General features: G+C 38.6%; 1 protein-coding gene across 2 annotated transcripts; it reads left to right on the top strand.

Moving 5' to 3' along the window:
- Positions 1–3,967: 3,967 nt before the first annotated feature.
- Positions 3,968–19,813, top strand: LOC124619583 (von Hippel-Lindau disease tumor suppressor). Of its 2 annotated transcripts, none has more exons than XM_047146082.1 (2): positions 3,968–4,105; positions 18,715–19,813. In XM_047146082.1, the coding sequence occupies exon 2, from the start codon at positions 18,731–18,733 to the stop codon at positions 19,229–19,231; it is 501 nt and encodes a 166-aa protein (XP_047002038.1). In that variant the 5' UTR covers positions 3,968–4,105; positions 18,715–18,730; the 3' UTR covers positions 19,232–19,813. The 2 variants fall into 2 exon arrangements, with proteins under 2 accessions (XP_047002038.1, XP_047002039.1); XM_047146083.1 differs by lacking the exon at positions 3,968–4,105 and adding an exon at positions 6,507–6,632.
- Positions 19,814–20,226: the final 413 nt, after the last annotated feature.

Here is a 20,226-nt window from a genome sequence, read left to right as displayed (position 1 = left end):
ATCTGCAAAGGCATCAAAATCCTCATTAGGCTTCTGCCTAAGGGTTGATAATTGATCTCTGTAATATGCGGTACCTCTGGTATCGGAATAACGCGTAGTCAATCCGCGGGCCAATACTTCAAATTCGTGCGTGTCACGCAATTCGTCCACTGTTTCTATGAACATTCGGGCTTCCCCTGTCAACTTGAGTCTGGCTACATTGACCAATAGATCATCCGGCCAGGCACACGTGCGACCCACATCACGAATATTTTGTAAGAACATAGCTACATTTTCGTGGGACTTCCCAGAAAAGGTGGGAATGAAATCAGCCGCAGGAAAATTGCTTACAGTCGCCATGTTAGCAGAAATTGTGGCGTTTGTATTAGAGACAGAATTAGTGTTAGTTGCCTCTGTTTGAGCATCTGTTACAGGGGTGGAGCTAGCCACAGGTATGGAAGTTCGCGCACTAGCTTCCAGCGTCTGTTTCAAGACGCGGTTTTGCTCAAGTAGCTCCTGATTTTGTGCGAATAACTGGCGCATTTGTGCATTTATGGCCTCGAGCGGGTCTTGCGAGACAGATGCATCTACGGGGGTATCCCGTTCCGTCGCTCGTGTCCCTATCGGCATGTTTACAATTTTATGGGACGCTAGTGACCAGAAAAAAGTAATGATTGTTACAAAAAAAGGACGGCCACAAAGATTCTCAATCCAGCGGCGGAAGATCGTCGAAGCTATAGTTGTAAGCATCGCGGCGACTTACATGGTGATGGAGGCGGTGCGACGCAGTGGTGGCGGCGACGGCATGGTGCAGTGGCGGCGAGCGGTGGTCGGCGGGCGGCGGCGACGGCATCCGGACCCGTGGGCGGCGGCAAATGTGTTGGCGGCGGACGGCGCTGGCTCGGCCGGTCGGCGATGGCGGCAGCCCCTGGCGCGTCGGTGACAGCGGCGGGCGGCGGCGGCGTGGCGGATGACGGCGGCGGATGACGGCGGCCCGGCAGGTCGCGCAGCGCAGCGCAGGCGCCTCGAACTCAGGCAGCGGGCACCGCGGCGGCGTCCGGCTCACGTGGCTGACTAGCGTGGGCTGCCTCGCTGCAGCACGCGCCCTGTGCGTGTTTAGTGGAGCAGCCACGGCCCACGTGGAGCAAACGTGGCAACCGGTTGGCGCATTCCATGCGCGAAGTTCACGGCGTCTCGCCGGGAAAAATTTTGTGTAGTGACAAAGTCACTACGGGAACGTATCCAAACTTCTGACACCAATTGTACAAGATGGCGGGTATGGGCAGGCGGTGGGCGTTATGGAATAATAGAGTAATTTTTAGAGAAAGGCCATTTATTGGCTAAAGCATGTTAAAAAGGGGCTACATATGCCTAGGGAGGTGAGGGTGAGCCAGAGCTTACAATTTGGCGAACATTGTTCGCGAAGCTACCGAAAGTGGTTGTCTGCCAGAACTAAGTCCACAGTGCCGCAGCACCGGGAGAAGCGGGAGATGATCAATGCTACAGGACGCGCATCCGACTCGCGGGTGAGCAGGAATACAAGAGAGCGGGCCCGGCGACGGGCGGCCGGGTATGTTCGACGCACCACGCGGCTTCCTCCACCCTGATTGGTCAGGACCGAGCAAACCGTGCGGGCGGCATGGAACTTTCCAGAGCGTTGCCTGCTAAGCGACGCCTGGGACGGCGTTACCTCGTCAGCACACGAGAGAGGCGCGTGAACAAGGTGCCCTTTCTCGGTGCTGACTTCCTGTTACTAGACCGTGGGACGAAAGAATTTACAGGCAGCTAACACTGCCGGCCGTGGCTTGGCCGTAATGGAGTAATGAAGTTACTGTTTGGGTGCTCATATAATAAAGTAAAATCCCTTATTGTCTGGCTCATCCTTTACAGTGGGATTGTAATCGACCAGTCTGGGCCAAGGTAATTCAGTGGGTTAGGGAAATTGCTTTGTTGGATGTACATTCAATTATGATTTGCTTCTTGGGGTATAACAAACGTTTATTTGCTGTTGAGGTGTGGTGTGCCTGTTCTGTTCCTCTTGCTGACTGACGTTAGCAAGAGCTAACTTCGACAATGGATATTTGTTGAGTTACTATCTTTCTATTCGCAATTTTCAGTTCTTATTGTTGCTTTGAGCTTTCATTAATATCATGGCGTCCTGTTTCACATGCGATATGGAAACCTGTAGATTCTTATTTGCATTTCTCGGCTGTCGTCTGGACGCCTGCAGTAGGTCAGATTCATGCTCATGGCCGTTTTTTACAGAAGTGTTTTTCACATATGCTATGAGCTGCATCTTTCTTACAGTTTGTAAGTCTTTCGCTTCATAATAGAGGTTACCTGCATGTTCTCCTTACAGGTAACATACTCGCACGGAAGTTCCTATCACCTACCACAAAACATTCATTAATACAATGAAAGGCACCTGGCCAGTGTAGATATTCATGTCGTTCGTGAGCTTTTACTCACAAGTCACAGTTGCCATTTCCATCTATCAACACACTTTACTTATGGTAAAGTAAAGAAGAAAGCGCAACCTACAGTCCAGAAGCGCTGTGACGATTAACAGTTGTGCACTATATTTACACTTCTCCATGAAAATCTACAGTAGTGGAAATCAGTATAAAGGCGTAGATATAAAGACTCTCTAATCGTCAATCGCCAAGCAGTTGCACCGTTCGATATAAAGACTCTCTAATCGTCAATCGCCAAGCAGTTGCACCGTTCGAGTGCAGTGATTTATAATTTCGTTAGATTCTGCGCACGATATGGAAAGAACAGAAAATATGTGCAAAGTGGAAAATTATCTGTGGCGTTGAAATGACTACTTTTGATTAAAGCACAACCGTTATTCTTCTCAACTTGTTACTGATTTAAGTTTCCAATAACTGCCGGACGTTTATGACAAATTTTGCCAAATGAAAACACCTTACATTGAAGAAACGACAAACAGGTTCGATTGGAGTTTGCTGCATGACAAATGTTATGTACTAGAGAATGGGATAAAGCGATCTTCAATGATGAGAATAATTTTAATGGTCCAGATGGATATCAGTATAGTTGGCATGGTCTGAGGACAGAGCAATATGTAAGAATCAGAAGAAATTTTGGTAGTGAAAGTGTTATGATTTGGCTAGCGTTCTGCACTAGAGGTAAATTTCTCATTGCTTGGTTGAACACTAGAATGAAATCTAATATGAACACTGAGATGCTAGAGACAGAATAGATTAGAATGTATGAGGACCTACGGGGCGAAAGGTTAATGTTCCAACAAGATAACGCATTTGTGCAGATATCGATGTCTTTTCCTGGCCTGCAAGTAACCTGAATTTGAACTCAGTGGAAAACCTTTGGGGAATACTTGCAAGGCGTGTTTATGTCAATGGATGTCATTTTGAGGCCGTATGTGAGCTAAAACAGCGATGTGAGAAGAATGGGTGACAATTTCACTGCAAGAACTGCAAACCCTAAGAAAATCGATGCTGAAGAGAATGTTTGGAGCAATGAGGAAGGACAGGGGTTGGACAAAGTACTAAGAATGCATGATACAACAGGATAGTTTGTGCTTTTATATCAATTTTCATCCAGGAAATGCGAACGTCTTATTTTGTCGCTCGTTTTATGAAAGAGACTATGAAATTCCTCAATGATTATTTATGTCTTAGACGTATCTATTACTTTCGTAATAAATTCGATACATGTATGCTTCAGATATTGTACATAACCCTGCCCTTACACTGATTTTCACTACTGTTCCTATACGTGTTTGGCATTTTGACAAACCAAGTTTATCTTAGAGCCACAGTCTAACATGTGGTATAGCCTACATACCTATATCACGTGACTGAGTGAAAAAAGGATTTTATTTAGAATTGTTTTGTAGTTTAATGTTGACTCATCCAATTGATTTGTGTAACTTTGTTGGGTTTGAAGAAGATACAGCTTTTGCCCCTGTCATTTCGATTGTCTGTTTGACTGTACATCGATAAGTCGATCGAGGCTTAAAGTGTTTGTTACTGTCAGTTCGTCAGAGCTTACTACGTTATTAGTTTATGTTTGATCGAAGTTGACGGTGTGTGGTATTAGCGGGTAATTAGTTTCAATCTCACGTCACCATATTTTGTTGGTAAGTTTTAAATAAGAGTTTAAGCTTGGTATTCATTAATTATATTTTTACCCTAATGTACACTTGTAAGTTGTTGTTGACATCTGATGGTAGGAGTAAACATGTTAACAGGCTGAAACACAGGCATTAAATTGCGACTGTAATTGAAAGTTGTGAAGGAGATGAAAATATATTTAACAGTTGACATAACGATAGGTAGATTCTACAGATCGTGCCGTCGATTATGTATGGGATGTATTGATGGAATGTGAGAAGGCGTTATTGTAAACTTATAAAAAATGGAACATTTGTTTTTAAAATTAGAAAACCTTTCATCTGGGAATTTTTTTGTCATGTGAGCTATAGTTGTGCAGAATATTTTTTGTGTGGCATTCATTGTCGCAGTTAGGTCCAATGCATTGTGCCGTCCGGTATCTTACGTTGGAAGGTGACAATTGTGTTGTGGTAACAGGTCGAGTTCTATTGCAACTTTATGTACTTGAAGAAGTGTGGTCTTCATTTCTCAGATCAGTTTTCGTTGTGTTGCGCACATGTTGTGCTTTTATTGCATACAGAAATCGTCCTGCAGAAAATATTTTTCAGTACGGTTACATCAAAATGTTAGCAAGACAACGAAGTATTAATTTTGAAGCATATCTCCAAAATGGTGGTTGCTTGTATGTGAGAAACAAAATAATTTTTTTGCCTCCTCGGATATGTTTGTAATTATTGTGTGTTAAGATGTGTATAAAGAATGTTAACTGCTTTCCCTTCTTGAAATAACACAAATTTAATGTTATAATTTATTTTACTAGCCTGAGTTCACATAAACTATTGAGATTATTATTGTTATTATTATTATTTTTTTTATTTTAAGTGAAGGGCTAGCCTATGTAACATTTGTAATTTCTTCCCCTTGAATGTATTATTGGAAAAAACTTGTGTATATGTATCGAAATGGGCTAATGCATTATACTGTAAGCTCCCAGCCACCTCCCTCTTGAAATGTTGGTAGTGGTGACAGTCAGTTCTGTAATGTCACTAAAGGCATACATTGAGTTGAAAGGTGTTAACTTGGTTGTGTTGGTGAAACTAATGTATTTGGCTGTTGAATAGAGGTTCTGGTAACAGGCTGACCTGTATGACAGGCTAATGTTTGTGTGCCATATTTGAATGCAGTTTTCATCATAACAGCAAAAACTGGAAGGGAAATCCAGAAAAAATTTACTAAATGATGGACCAGAGACAGAATATTTTGATTCATATTATGTAGACCTACATACATTGGACATAAACTATGAAAAAAGCAAGGGAGGTTCACTAAGTGACTTTTATCAAAATGATGTCTCACACACTGAATGCCATCTGAGTTTGTTTGTGAAGCAGGTGTAAAACTTTGTTTCTGAGGGGCTGTCAGAAGCTGCATGCTACTTAAAAGGATGATAGATGTGCACTCTATTCTTGGCTTTAGCTAAGATATGTTTGTTGCCTGCATTAATTATTTACAAATCAGTATAGGAAGAAGCAGCATTGTTCAGTTCATGTAAATGTCCTAAGAAAGCTTAGAGGCACATGATTATAAAGAGGATTCAAATTGTACAAAGATTGGGTGATTAGGTTTCATTGAAGACTTGTTATGTTCTATGTAGTAATGTCAGTCTTAGTTCTAAAGGGATTTCATTGGCCATTAATTATATTAAATGAAATAGGCTTCATCTTTGGTGCATAACAGAAATTGCTGTTGTATACAGAGAATCACTAAGAGTGATTTTTGTGTACAACTAAGCCTGAGATTTTTTTAAATTTCATTTTTAATTAAATTTGTCATCGTTTTCTGAATCTATTAAAGTAAAATGTTACTGCTCTGGAACATTATTGAAGTTATAGCATTGTTGAGATATTATAGTTAAACTGTCAGAGGAGGTTCTATTGTAGTTAAACTGTCAGAGGAGGTTCGAGATCAGTAAGTTTGCTTTTTATATTTAAATTTAGGTTGCAGCTATTGTTATTGTGTCAACTGTTAAGTTTCAGTAGCTGAACCTTTTGGACAGTCTTCAGTTTTTAAAGAAAAGTAATATATGAAGTAAGCAGCTAATTTACAAGAGCAGCAGTGTATTTAGTATCCCGCCTGCAATGAAGAAACATAAAGTTTGGCCTGTAGCTCAGAAATTGTAGCATTTCTGTTTGTTTTAGGTTAGGAGTGAGTAAACCCAATAAAAAAATCTAGTGACTTATAAAGCAGTGTTTAATGTACAAACTATTATGTATAAATATTGGAAGTAATTGTCTCACATGTTACTATTTGTTAGATTGTTACAAAAATCCAACTGTTTAACACTTCATGCCAGTTTTAAGTAATGTGGGATGGTATAACTTGTGCCGTAATGAATTGTACTTATATTGATTTATTATTTATTCAGAAGATGAGAAAAACAGTGTCAGCAGCAAATATGGGAAAACTTTGAGGAAAGTTACAGAAAGATGCCAGCAAATAAAACTCCAGTAAAGAGGACAGAATAAAAGCAGATGGGAAAACATGAAGATAAAGGTATCCTGTGAAAATTTTTTAATTGAACATTGTAAGAAGGAAGGTAAAAGAAGAAATACGGCTGTAAACTAAAATCTGTATTGACTGAAGTTGAGTTTGAGACCTGTGATTCCCATATAGGATGATAGAAGATTTTCAGTCCCTCAGCAAAGCTGTTTCTTTGGATAAAGAAGGTGCTTCCTTCCAGTTACCCCTCCCCTCCATCCCCACCACCCCACCCCCAAAAAAATAGGCTTGGATGAGAGAGCCTAAAGCCTACTGTGCCAAAAAAGGGAGCAAAACAGATTTTTTTTAGTGAAGAAGAAAACTTCATCTTGTAAATTTACTGGTGATAATCTGCTCAAAATGCAAAACATTGTCACAGTTGATAAAATAAGAAGGTAATCGAACAATACAAAGAATGTAAAGTCTATTGCAGGCCCAGTGACTTGGAAGTGGGTTAGTTTCCAGAAACATTGCACGAATTTGACAGTAAAGGAAGTTTTTTAAATCTGGATTTGAAATAAAGTTTTTGAAGTTATATCCAGTGTAAATTCTCTCATCTTTATAGGGTCTGAGGTTTGTGATGAACAGTCATGTGTTGAAGATCTGCAGGCACATGATCTCGAAGAAGTTACAGTGCCAGCACCACTTGTGAAAAAGATTATGCCAAGAACATTTATTTTGTTGGATTTTCAGACTGTGATAAGCAAATCTGCCAAATACACATACCCTGGAAATGCAGAGAGAACTGTTGAACAGAATTGAGACAAACAGATTATGTGTATGATATTTGTAGGAAATGAGAAGTTAATGAGGAGGACGTATCCTACATAGAGTTTGAACAAGTTCTTGCTGTTCTTACAAATCTAGTTATTGTGCACATTAGAAACTTTTTATATAATGAATTTTCAGGAAATTTAGACAAGATGGCTGAATAACCGAATTGTGAATCAGTGTTTCATATGATTTGTGTGCTTGTTTTAAATTAAATCATGAGGTTAGGGAGGTTGATGGGTGAAGATAAGTGATATCATTATATTGTTGAAAGTAACAACACATTCACTCATAATCATACACACATAGGCGTTGTCAGCATCTGCATGTGTGGTCCATTCTAAATTTTAGCCTATGTTACATGCTGATTCATCTGTAAATGAATAGAGTAAAATTGATTTTAATTTATAAAAACTGACCCTGGGTGACATGAGTGACACCTATGAAAATTCCTTGTCCCATCTGTGACAATCTTAGATTGAAATTTTTATAAGTAAATAGTAATAATGAAAAATTTATTCATATTTCATCACATAGAGATTTAAAAATTAGGTTGTTTTGAAAAATCAGCCTTCTGCAAACAATTTCTTTTTTTTTTTTTTTTAACCCAGACATGTTTCAACATCTATGTGTCATATTCTGTAGGTCAAATTTTTATTTCTGAAAATTACATCACTAAAGGAACTGAATTTTTCTATACATTGGTTTTTGTGCCCTTTTTTGTCTTTTGATAGCATGTCGTGCAAAATTTTTCGTCCTATTGTGTGTGTCTGGCTGATGTCTCGATCAGCTGCTACTCGGTGCACTGTTTCCACACAGTTCTTCCCAGAATTTTTGCTCACTACTTCATGTCACATGCACTTTCACAAAAAGTGGTGACGTGTGATCTGAGCACACCCTTCTGATTCCATACCCAGTGAGAGGTGTTATAATAATGCAGTTCATTTAGCAATGTAATTTTAAGAAACAAAAATTTGACCCACAGAAGATGACACACAGATTTCAAAACATGTCTGGGTAAATACAAAAAAAAAAAGTTTGCACGAGGCTGATTTCCAAAACAATCCAATTTGTAAATCGCAAACACGGGAAAACCTAGAGGAGCATCAGACCTTAGTAAAATGAGTCTCACTTAGAGATTTGTTTTAACAGAGTGGATTCAGTATTTTAAAAAGATGTGCATAATTCACAGAGCTCTTGTAAAATGCTGGCCGATGTTCAGTGCTATGTCGTATTGCTGTCCCAGCCATGACAGGTTTAAACCTGACTTTAACATCTAACTTTCTAAATTTCTGACTTTCAGATTTAAAAGGAAGGTCAAACAACTCATATGATCACCAGTCTATGTTTAATTCATTCCTGTTTATTCTATTTTTTACATTAACTTTTAACTGACATAAAACGTAATGCAACTTTCCCCACCCGTGATTATGGAATCTCCCCCATCTAATAGAAGGAATTTGGAGATACTATAAAATTAACTTAGTGCTCAATAAACACAAAATTACTAATATTGTGAACACAGCTAACATACAAATCTAACAAATATGACGTATTGAAATAGTGAATACAATAATTAAATAAAATTAATAAATCAACATAAATGACTTACAACAAGTATTCGTAAGATAGTGAATACAATTATCATCTTAAATTCTGATATCCATTGTACTTTTGTTAATTGATAGATAAGTAGATTAAATGTGGGCCATCCACAGACTACCCTTATTTGCGATATAGTGCAGATCTTGGCAGCTTGTCATATTGGTAGCGACCAAGTGGAAGATCTAGCATGTAATAGAAAATAATGAGCTGTGAGCCAGAAAATAAGAATTACTTTTTCTTCACACACTGCTTTGGCAACATATTGACATTTCTTGTATATTTCTAGTGAGTACTGATGGCCATTTGTAAAGTTTTACCACCAGTGATTATCGTTGTTTTATAAATTGATCTCAGCACTATTCACATCATAAAACTCATTCACACTGTAAAAGGAGTTATCTGATAGCCAGTTATTGTACAATCTTTCTTTTAAGTTTTTTTAATGGCATAGCCCAAGTAATTTGTGGTAGTTTTTTGAATATTTTTCACATTAAGTGAGTTACCAGTTTTGGTTAGCCTATATCTTGATATGTCATAATCTGCCTTCATTGTAGTGTTGTCATGAATATCTTACCAACAGCTCATTTCATGCCATTGTCTTCAACAAATAGTACACAGATACATGCGTACCGATTTATAAGCCAGTAGTAAGAGCGTGCTCTAGAGATGACAGTGCTCCCTAGGACCAGTGCATTAGGTGTAGTCCATATCAATTCAGGCAGGCTAGGAAAAAATCTTACCTTCATAGCTTCGGTTGTTATTGGATTTAGCATATGTTAAAATGAAGAACTAAGTAAGGAATACATATTTTTTGCTTTCTCCAGAAAAGTTTCTGCTAAGAGGTACAGCCCTCCCCAGATGACGCTGTGTATACCCTTTTGAAGATGCAAATTTTAGGGAAATTTTAGAATCTCTGGAACCGTTCTAGATTTTTTTTTTTTTATTTGAAAGATAATTGCTTTATGATTACAAAGAAATCCTCCATTTGGACTTGTCTATTCTTTTCCTCTAAGGTTCTGAACTTTTTAATTATTTAAGGAAAAATATTTATTTTGCAAAAATGCCAATACATAAAATTTTGATTTTTTTCTGTTGATTAGTACCATATAGTTCTACATTCCCTGAAAAGGAGAGCTTCAACTTTTAAGTCGAATAGGTTTTATAAACAATTGAAATTTTTGCCGTGCATAGAACCTGTTTTATTTCCACATTATCACATAATAGGCTCTTAAAATCAAAACCTAGCCTTATTTAACATTATTTTAGTTTTAAAAGATGAGTAAGAGACTCATTTTTCAAGCATTTTAATTGATTCCAAAATGCATGTGAAATGTCCAAAGACTTAAAGGTTTCAATTTATACAACTTCTGTGCAGTCTATTTTGTACTGAAATTAGCCAGTCAATGAACTAAAAATGTGTTCCACTGCTTCAGTATCTTCCTTTGATATAGAGTGATGCCTTCCTGTTGAATGAATAGAAACTGGAGCACTTACAGTTTTCAAAACATTGTGAACGGGAAGTGAACCCTGATGGTGGTGTTGCTGTCCTTCAACTGGAAACAGCTGTCCATGTGGTAGCATAAAGTTCACTACAATTTCATTTAACTCGTAACTGGTGTCAATAATCTCTGTAATCCACCAGTCACTGTCATACACACACGCCACAAACATCCTCCTTTTCAGGTCGTGAATCTGAATGTTGTTATGCTGTTTCTGAGGTGTTGGCCGAACGAATGAAATTTCTTCTTTTTTGCTCTTTAAAGTACATGAGATATGAGTTCGCCCATCACTTTAAATCCAAAAAGTCTGTTTTTTGTTTGTCTTGTAGATCACTCTTCAGATAGCTTCTGTGATATAGAATAGGACCTCCCAGTTGCTGTGGTAAGTTAAAGCAGTGAAAGTTTCCTTAAAACATGTTTCATTGGTATCCAAACTTTGTCACTAGTAAATTTCTTGAATCATTTTCTTGGGCCAGTAGGATGGTAAAAATGCACAAAATCATCATTGTTTTCCAAACTCATCTTTCAACCTCTGCAAGCCACCACTGTCCATCACACACACATGCCACTATGTCATTCAACATTAAAGACAGAGATGTAATTTTACTGACACAATGTCACAAATTTCGGTTTCTGATGTTACATTGCATCAAACTAAGTTTTCTGCAATGCCAAGGAATTTGTAGAAATGCATTGTTCCTTTTATTGTTATACAGTTTTTCAAATCTGGATTGAAATGTTGTTTTCATATGCAGAACCACTTCTTTCCTGATCAGAAAATAGGTAATGCCTTTAATATTATCCTTGCAAGAGACATACATGTCCTGTACTGTGAGAATTTGGTCTGTGGTTGGTCTTTGTAGGCTAGCTTTACTGACTCCACATTTTGTCGTACCTCCTACTCCATCACATGCATTTTTACCATGGCAGGATGCAAAAATGTGCCATTCAGCCTCCAACCCGTAGTCTACTTTGCGGTTGCACAGACTTGAAAAATTCTTTTTGTTCTTATACTGACTACCACTTCCATCTGAAAAGTATATCAGCTTCTCAACCTGTGAAAAAAATTCTTTTATGTAATTTATTACATACTTTTGAAACACATGTACAGCCAAAGTGTTGTGCTCCCTGTAGTCACTTAGAATGCAAATTGAAGAACTGCAAACTTCGTCTTTCTCATTTTTAAAGTAGAGAGTAAATGGATGCACTGTTGCCTGGTCATTGACCCAGTGGTACCCTTGTATTGCATCCTGAATCACAAATGTAAAATTTTCTGCAAAATCAGGTAGCACTATGCTTTCAGTTTCATGAAGTTGTCCTTTTTTTCTTTCAAAAACTTACTTTGGGTTTTAGAAACATAGTGGTGACTTTTGAGTTTTTGTGAGTTATCCATTAAAGATTCAAAGTACTCTTACTGAGATTTAACCACTGTTATCATTTCTGCCCTGTCAGTTGTGACCCACTGTTTGAAGGTAATATTGTCTGGCATTTCCTCCTCATATTCGTGAAACAATTCAATAACGGTTTCCTTACCAACTCAACATGCCGTCATAACTGTTAGTGTCACAGACCATTAAATCTGGTAACTCTTTAGTTAAGATCACGGAGTGTTGCACCCGCAATCATCGGATTGACATTTTGATCATATAAACAAACACATACGAAGTGTGTCCCTGAGGATCCAGCCAAAATACACCAGTTAGGGAGGAGGGCACAAAATTTTGACCTTCCAATTTTGCATTCAGGATGAGAATTTTTGGAAGCTACATAAAGTTCATTTAAATTTGACAGCACTAGTCGTTTCTATTTATAACAACTCTTTTGCTATCTTTGCAACCTGGGCACAATCTACTGTTTTCATCATCTTCAAAAAACTGCTGGATCTTTTTAATTTTTTTCTTCATTTATACCTTCATTTCCTAAAACTGGAAGAATGCCCTGCTCTTTCACTATTTTTTGGGTTATTTTAACCAAATGATGAGAAATGTTGAATTCGTGAACTATTTTTTCTCTTGACCGTGAGTCAGGGAGCAAACTTAAAATTTTAACACTTTCCTCTTTAGATGTCACTGAACATTTAATTTTTAATTTCTCTATTAAGCTCAAATATTAAGTGTCAGATGATGCTGGTGGTAGGTTTTCTTCTTCTTTAGAAATAATGTTTGTATCTGTATTATTAAAGCATAATCCCAAGTCGTTTCTAATTTTGTCTGAAATTTGTTATACCTTATTTTAAATAGCTGCTTTTCTTCCTCTGCTACTTAATTTTATTATTTTTGAAACAGGAGATAAGTCTAACTTGGAACAAGCAAAATCCAGTAAGCTAACAGCTTCCTCATTAGGAATATAAATGTCATTAACAGGGTTACATGATTCTGGTTCCCAGGAAATATTTTTGAGTAACAATATGGGCACAGGGAATTTCCAGGAATCACATTAAGTTTCACTTGGGAAGCTGTTTTACTCACATGACAGGGACAAATGTTCAAGTTTTATTTCCCACAACCCTTAAGTAATAGGCTTTTTATTAACTTTAAGTGGATCACAGCATTTTCTTCCAAAAATGTGGTTGTACTTCAGAATATTTTTCTTATCATGATACTCGCACACTGATGTTACAAAAGAACTTACTTGAAATTTAAACAAAGTTTGTCTAACTTCATCAAAGTCATTGACATTTTTCAAGTTTCTTGAAACTGTTTTGTGGCACACTTCAATTGCTGTCTGTCCAACATAGCATTGTTCATCCATGTTATTGCATTCCAGTTAATCTCTCAAAATTAATTACAAATTATACACAGAACAAAGCACATAACACATTCTACGCTGTCGATGAAGTTTGTACATCCACTCTAACAGAGGTTTCAGAACGGACTGTCTACAGCAATGTCACACCCAGCAATAATGTACTTCTACAATGCCACACCCAGCAATAATGTACTTCTACAATGCCACACCCAGCAATAATGTACTTCTTTATTGACAATAAACCTAAACATAAATGGCCATTTTTATTGCCACGGAACAATAGTGAAAGCTCATATTGTTTAATATTGCATTATTAAAAATAAATAAACTAAATGAATATTGGGTGATTGTGTTAACTAAATATATGCCACAATTAAATTTTATTAAAATGAAACAATAAACCATTTAAATAGGCAACAGCCATAAGATCAGTTGTAGAGTAATGTGAATTATTTCCTCATTTTCAAAAATTCATATCTTTTTTCACAGTCAGATATCAATGTTGAAATTTCTGCAGTACGTTGCTATCATATAGGTGTACAAACTAAGCAAAAATCATATTTTTATATTCAGATAACTAACCCCAAAGTTTACAAAAACGAAAATTTTCAAATTTCAAAAATTCATAAAAAACCTAAGGAAAAATTTGTAAGTGTTCTTGCTCTATATGAGGCTAGTAGTGTATCATATCTAACTATAGGGAAAAAATAGACACCCACCTCTTGTTTGTTATTTTTGGGCCTAAAAAGTAGATTTTTGAAAACTTGAATACCATACTTTGAAGGTCATTTTGACTTGTTATTTTTGAATTCAGGGTATTTTGCAGAATAGACAATGTTGTAGAGGACACTTTTCTAAAAACAATCGTGTCAATTGCAATGTTGTACTTAACCCAGTGCAGAGATACTCAAATTTTTGCTGATGTCTCCAGACTGAAAAATTGTCGTGCACCTACAAATAAAAATGCCGCCATCCAGTAAAGGTGCAAGATAAATTGTTTTAAATACTGTTTTGAACTTCTCAAATATGGGGTAATCACATATAAAAAAATTAAAACATTTAAAAATGGTCAAGCAACAGGCACTGGACCGCTTCATATGGATTGACCGTTTTGTCCGTTCAAAAGTAGACTGCGAGTGTTTCGTTTATGAATCTTCATGCCCGTCCCTCTTATGCTGTCTCAATACTATCCACCACCATGGCATCTGTTTGCCACTGGCACCTTTTACACTAGCCTGTCTGAGAGTCTGTATGCAGAAGCTGCCGAAGTACTGTTGTCCTACCTCCACGACTTTCACCTCAGCATATATGCATGCCGTTTGTCTGCCATGCGTGACCACCCATCCTATCCCTTCTCCTTCAATGACTCCTTTTTTCTGTTACCTCCTGGAGTTCGTTTTCAGCTCTTGCTCTGTCAGCTTACCTTCACACTACCAGAAACTTTCCCATTATGAACCCTTCACCACCTCGGCTTCGTGCGGTGGCCCGTGTTCACCTTGGCCTTCATTCGCTTCCAAAGGACATTACTTCAGCCTCACTCTATCGTCTTCAGTTTCACAACCTTTGCATGGACCTTCGTAATAGTGCCTTTACATTCACTGATGGCTCTTGGACTGACTGTGGTGTCAGATGTGCCTTGGTCATTGGCACCTATGAGGGTTGTTTTTTAAGTAAGGGCCGTTCGCGCGTATAGGCCCGCGCCACTTGCCGGCATCCTTCCCGTTCACACTGATGCAAGTTGCAGCTCTGTAGCTGACGTGTACGCATCATTGTGCTACTTTGTAATGTTTACGATTATTGAATTGCCCGCCGCGTGTGAGATACGATCAGTGATACATTTTTTGACCGCGAGAAGCCTATCAGCTGCAGAAATTCATCGTCAGTTAACAGAAGTTTATGGCTTGAATGCAATGAGTGAAGGTAAAGTGCGTCAATGGGTTAGAGAGTTTAAAAATGACCGTCAGAATGTCCATGATGAAGAATGCTCAGGCCGGCCCTCTGTGATCACTGATGATTTGGTGGCTGCAGTTGAAACAAAGATTCGTGAGGACAGAAGATTCACAATTTCCACTCTTTCTTTGGAATTTCCAGAAGTTTCAAGATCCGATTTGTACAAAATTGTGTCTGAAAACCTAAACTTTAAGAAACTGTGTTCTCGGTGGGTACCCAGACTCCTCGCAGAGGACCACAAAGGGAAGAGATTTGCCACTTCATTGGACTTTTTGATTCATTACGAGGAAGAAGGGGAGGACATGTTGAGTCAAATTGTCACTGGAGATGAAACATGGGTATCCCATATCACTCCCGAAAGCAAGCAACAATCGATGGAATGGCGACACACACCCTCACCCGTCAAGGTCAAAGCCAAACAGATGCTGTCAAAGCGCAAGATTATGGCAACTGTGTTCTGGAACCGGCGCGGTGTTTTGCTAGTGGACTTTATGCAACGAGGAATGACAATCAACTCAGATGCCTACTGTGCAACTCTAAAGAAGCTCCGCAGAGCAATTCAAAACAAATGGTGCGGCATGCTGGCAAAAGGAGTTTTGCTCCTGCACGATACCGCTAGGCCTCACACCTCTGAAAAGACTCAGGATTTGATTTATTCTTTTGGCTAGGAAGTTTTGTACCATACACCATACAGCCCCAACCTTGCTCCTAGCGATTTTCACCTTTTCCGGTACCTGAAACACCATCTTGGCGGGCAGCGCTTCAATGACGACGATGAAGTGAAAGCGGCCGTGAACTCTTGGCTGTCGGAGCAGGTGGCCGAATTCTTTGAAGAGGGAATTAAAAACTTAGTTGTACGGTATGACAAGTGCTTAAATAAACAAGGCAATTATGTAGAAAAATAGGTAAAAGTGTGTAGAATCAGAAAATAAAAGTTTTTTTACAAAAGTATTTGTATCTTTTTTAAAAAAAATAAAAACGGCCCTTACTTAAAAAAAACAACCCTCGTATGTTTTTCGGTATCTGCTTCCAGAACACTGCTCAGTATTTACAACAGAGCTCTTTGCCCTGTATCAGGCCACACAATACATGCAATGACATAGGCATTACAATTGTCATCTGTTCACTCTCTCACAGTACCCTTCAAAGCATTTATGTGTTGTACACTGCCCATCCCTTAGTGCAACAGGTCCAGGAAAGCTGCCACTTGCTAACTCTTGGTGGGGTCCTGTAGTGTTTAAGTGCATTCCTGGTCATGTCGGTCTGACAGGAAAACAAGGCCGCTGACACTTGTGCCGAGACTGCTGTCCTTGCACCTCAGTCTGCTAGTTCTTACTGTCCCTCTGATGATATCTATGTTGCCGTCTATCAGCAGGTGATATCACTTTGGTATCACAACTGGTCCTCCCTTCATGGGAACAAGCTTCGGGCTATTAAGCCTCTCCCAGTGGCTTGGATGACCACCTCTTGGCCCTCTCACCATTAGATCATTTTTAACTAGGTTGCCTATTGGGCACTGTCTTTTTAGCAATCACCATTTATTAAGTTGTGCCCCCCACCACCACTTTGTGCAGATTATGCTTAACTTCTGGTTGTCCACCATTTACCAACGGAATGCCCTTTTGTTAACTGTGTATGTTCCTGTTCGTGTTTTTCATCTCAGAGGTCAGCCATTTTAGCGAACAATGCTGTTAACCACATTTTATTTTTAATCCGTCGTAGCAATATCGCGAAGGCCATTTAATTTTTAGTTCTGGGCCTCCTTTTCTCTATGGCATATTTTATAGACCTTCTCCGGACCCTGTTTTTAGCTGTCTTCTCTTCCATCGATTGGGATTGATCTGTAGTTGTTTTTAGCTCCTCTTTTTGTCTTCATGTTCTATCTGTTTTGACTTGGGCGTATATGACACTAGTTGTTTTTGTGCACTAAAACAAAAGAAATGCCAGCAATGACATTGGGGCACTTATAAGTGGGGTAGTGTTTGCAGGGTAGTCCCACATCCAAAATTGCTGTGTAGAGTCACAGATGGAGCAGTATGGCACAGAGAAGACGTCTAGAGACCCTCTGCTGTGGAGGGCCATAGGAGGAATGGGAGCAGGATAGTCGCAAACTGATGTGGCCCAATGGCTTAATGTGAATTGTTCTTCTGTTTCTGGGATGAGAGAACCAAAACTGTATCCCGGACAGGGCCGACTACATGTGACATCAGAAAGAATGGACCATTGTTTGCCTGTAAGGGCACGACAGTACTGCCTTACTACCGCACTGCAACAGGCATCTTACCTTGCAGCATCCCTTGGACATGCCCCTGTATCGAGGCAAACAGTGTACAAAAGGCTTCTGCAGAGTGGCCTTTATTGTTGCAGTCTGTTCACCTCTGGCGTGTCTTCTCAGAAGGGAACATCTAGATTTGAGTCTTCAACATGCCTCCTGAATGGTCGAATGGTGGGCCAATGTTCTTTTCACAGATGAGTCCCTATTTGGTCTGGAGAGTGATACTCGACGGATTCGAATCTGGAGGGCATGTGGAACACGATTTCAGAACCAAACATTGTGAAGAGAGACCTGTATCGAGAAGAATCCCTAATGGTTTGGGCAGAGATTACGTTGACCACTCAAACACTTCTTAATGAAATTGTATAGGTGAATCACAAGATTTAGCTGCTGTCAGGTACTGTGAGGAGAATTTGGGATCTCGTGCACGGGTGTTGTGAGGTGCTGTGGGCCCAGACTTCATATTGATGGACAATAATGCTCGACCTCATAAAGCACGAGTGGTTGATGTTTTCTGGGAAACCGAAGGTATTTGCACGTATGGCGTGACCTGCTCGCTCTCCAGATTTGAATCCCCTAGAGCATGTCTGGTATGCACTAGGGAGATGGGTTGCATCACATCAGCATCCAACTACTACTCTCCAAGACGTGTGAGCAGCTCTGCATGATGAAGAATGGGTATTATTTTTGCCTCAACATGAGATTGATGTCCCATTGTTTTCAGGCCTGTATTGGTGCCAGAAGTGGTCACACCACATACTGAACACACTAATCCATTGTCAGAACGTGTGTGCAAATCTGTTAAGTTGGGAAAAAACTAAGAACATTTTTGTCTACTGTTATGCATGTTGCAGTTGATTAGGTTATGTTGTATTCTTTACATGGTTTCTACTTTACTGTCACCTGTTCATACTGTTTTGTGGCAAAATAAATTAAACCTTGCAAAGTTTCCATTTGTTGCTTTAATTTTGGACGCTGGTGTATATGATCTAGTTCAACATAATCAAATTTTTTCAACTGCATTATCCAAAGAACCATTGCTTCTGTTAAGACACATAGGTTCTTTTTGTTTTGACCTTGTTTGTGATGGTTTCTGTTGATGTAATAACTGGGACGCTGTACTGCTTGTGTCCTGTTCTTTCTGGTTTTTGAAGTTGTATTGTTGTTCAATCAAAATAGTAAATAGTTATAACAAATAATTATGCAGTTGCACTTCCATATATCTTCATTGTTGTTTCTTATCTTTCAGATGGGTGACTACAGTTATGGCGGATGAGGAGAAGGTCCTCAGATCTTTGAAAGCCACAAACAGTGCTTTTCTTAGGTTCATTAACAGCACTGAACGCAAAGTTGATGTTGTGTGGATGAACTACCAGGGTCAACATGTGAAGTTCAAAACCCTATTACCAGGCACGTTCTTCGATGCAAACACTTATGAGTCACATCCGTGGCTTTTCATAGATGCGGATACTCGTGACAGACTGGTTGTAAAATCAAAAGATGTGTATTTACCAGAACCATGGTTCAAACAGTATGAAAGGATACCCATTCCTATAGCTGCATTGCCCATGAGGATTGAAAGAACCAAAGTATACATTACAATACCTGTCTTTCCTCTGCGACAGAGGGCTCTTCAGATTGTAAGAGATATGCTTCAGAGGCCAGAAGATGCTTTCAAGCTTGAAATTCCAACAACACTGCAGAAGCAGCTAGCAAGAATGGTTAGGGAGTGTTCACAAACACGCTTGAATTGCAACCCACCATAATATTTATGTAAGATGCTATGTTTTTTATATGTTTTTGTGCAGATTAAGTTATCCTTCAGTTAGGTTGTAATTTGCATAGGAGCTAATTGTCTGTGATCATTAGGGTACTGATGAAGTTGCCAAAATGACAGCAAATTATAACAGCAGGGATGAGGAGGGAGGTGCACATGATATGTGGTGCTCTACATGCAAGTCATATGGACTTGTTTTCATGGTAAAAATAAATAATTTTTATCTCTTAAGAGACTACTCCAGATAATGGAGTTATACTTCCAAATTTGCTAGCAATAGTGGGAACAAATAATTTTTTCAACACATTTTGATGGAAGCAGCAGAATATATTATTGTTTTCTTTTTGAATCTTTTTGTGCTTTCATTATTCATCTGTATAGAGAAATGTTAATCAAGAAGTTTGACATTTGTATTTGTTTAATGTCCACAGTTAAAGAATGTAAGATAAAGGAAGATAATGTGACTTTATTTGTCAAGTTAGATGTGAATTATGGAACAGTGTCATATATTTTCTGTGTTGATAGTTGAATGAAAATTGTTGAAATTAATAATAAACAATAGTTTTGAAAACCTGTTTTCTTTTGTCTCAAGATACCACACTTCTGAGAATTCGCTTCTGTTCAATGGTGATTTATTTACTGCTTGTTGTATTTTATTTGAATTGTGTTGACTGGAGCAAAATTAAATATGTATAAATACTATCCCATGCTATATTGCAATTTAACTTGGATACAAAACAGAAAATTTTGTTACTTTAGGTTTCTACAATGCTCACACATTGAAAATTTGCCCAAAATGGTTGTAAATATCTGTTGGAATATTTCTCAGCTCAACTGTTATATTGGAACCGGTCAAAGGAGTATGCATACAACATGTTCAAAAAGCGTAAACAAACTTTTGCCAGTAACCTGATATTAATTACAAGAAAGAATACATCATGTAAGACATGCCCTGATGAATGAAAATATTATGACCATCTGCTT

The sequence above is a fragment of the Schistocerca americana genome, chromosome 6 (genome assembly GCF_021461395.2).
Source record: "Schistocerca americana isolate TAMUIC-IGC-003095 chromosome 6, iqSchAmer2.1, whole genome shotgun sequence".
Lineage (NCBI taxonomy): Eukaryota > Metazoa > Arthropoda > Insecta > Orthoptera > Acrididae > Schistocerca > Schistocerca americana.
The sequence above is the reverse complement of the archived record's forward strand: the minus strand, read 5'-3'. Positions and strand labels throughout refer to the sequence as shown.

Coding starts and splice junctions, on each gene's coding strand:
- LOC124619583 (XM_047146082.1), top strand. CDS start 18,731: ATGGCGGATGAGGAGAAGGTCCTCAGATCTTTGAAAGCCACAAACAGT.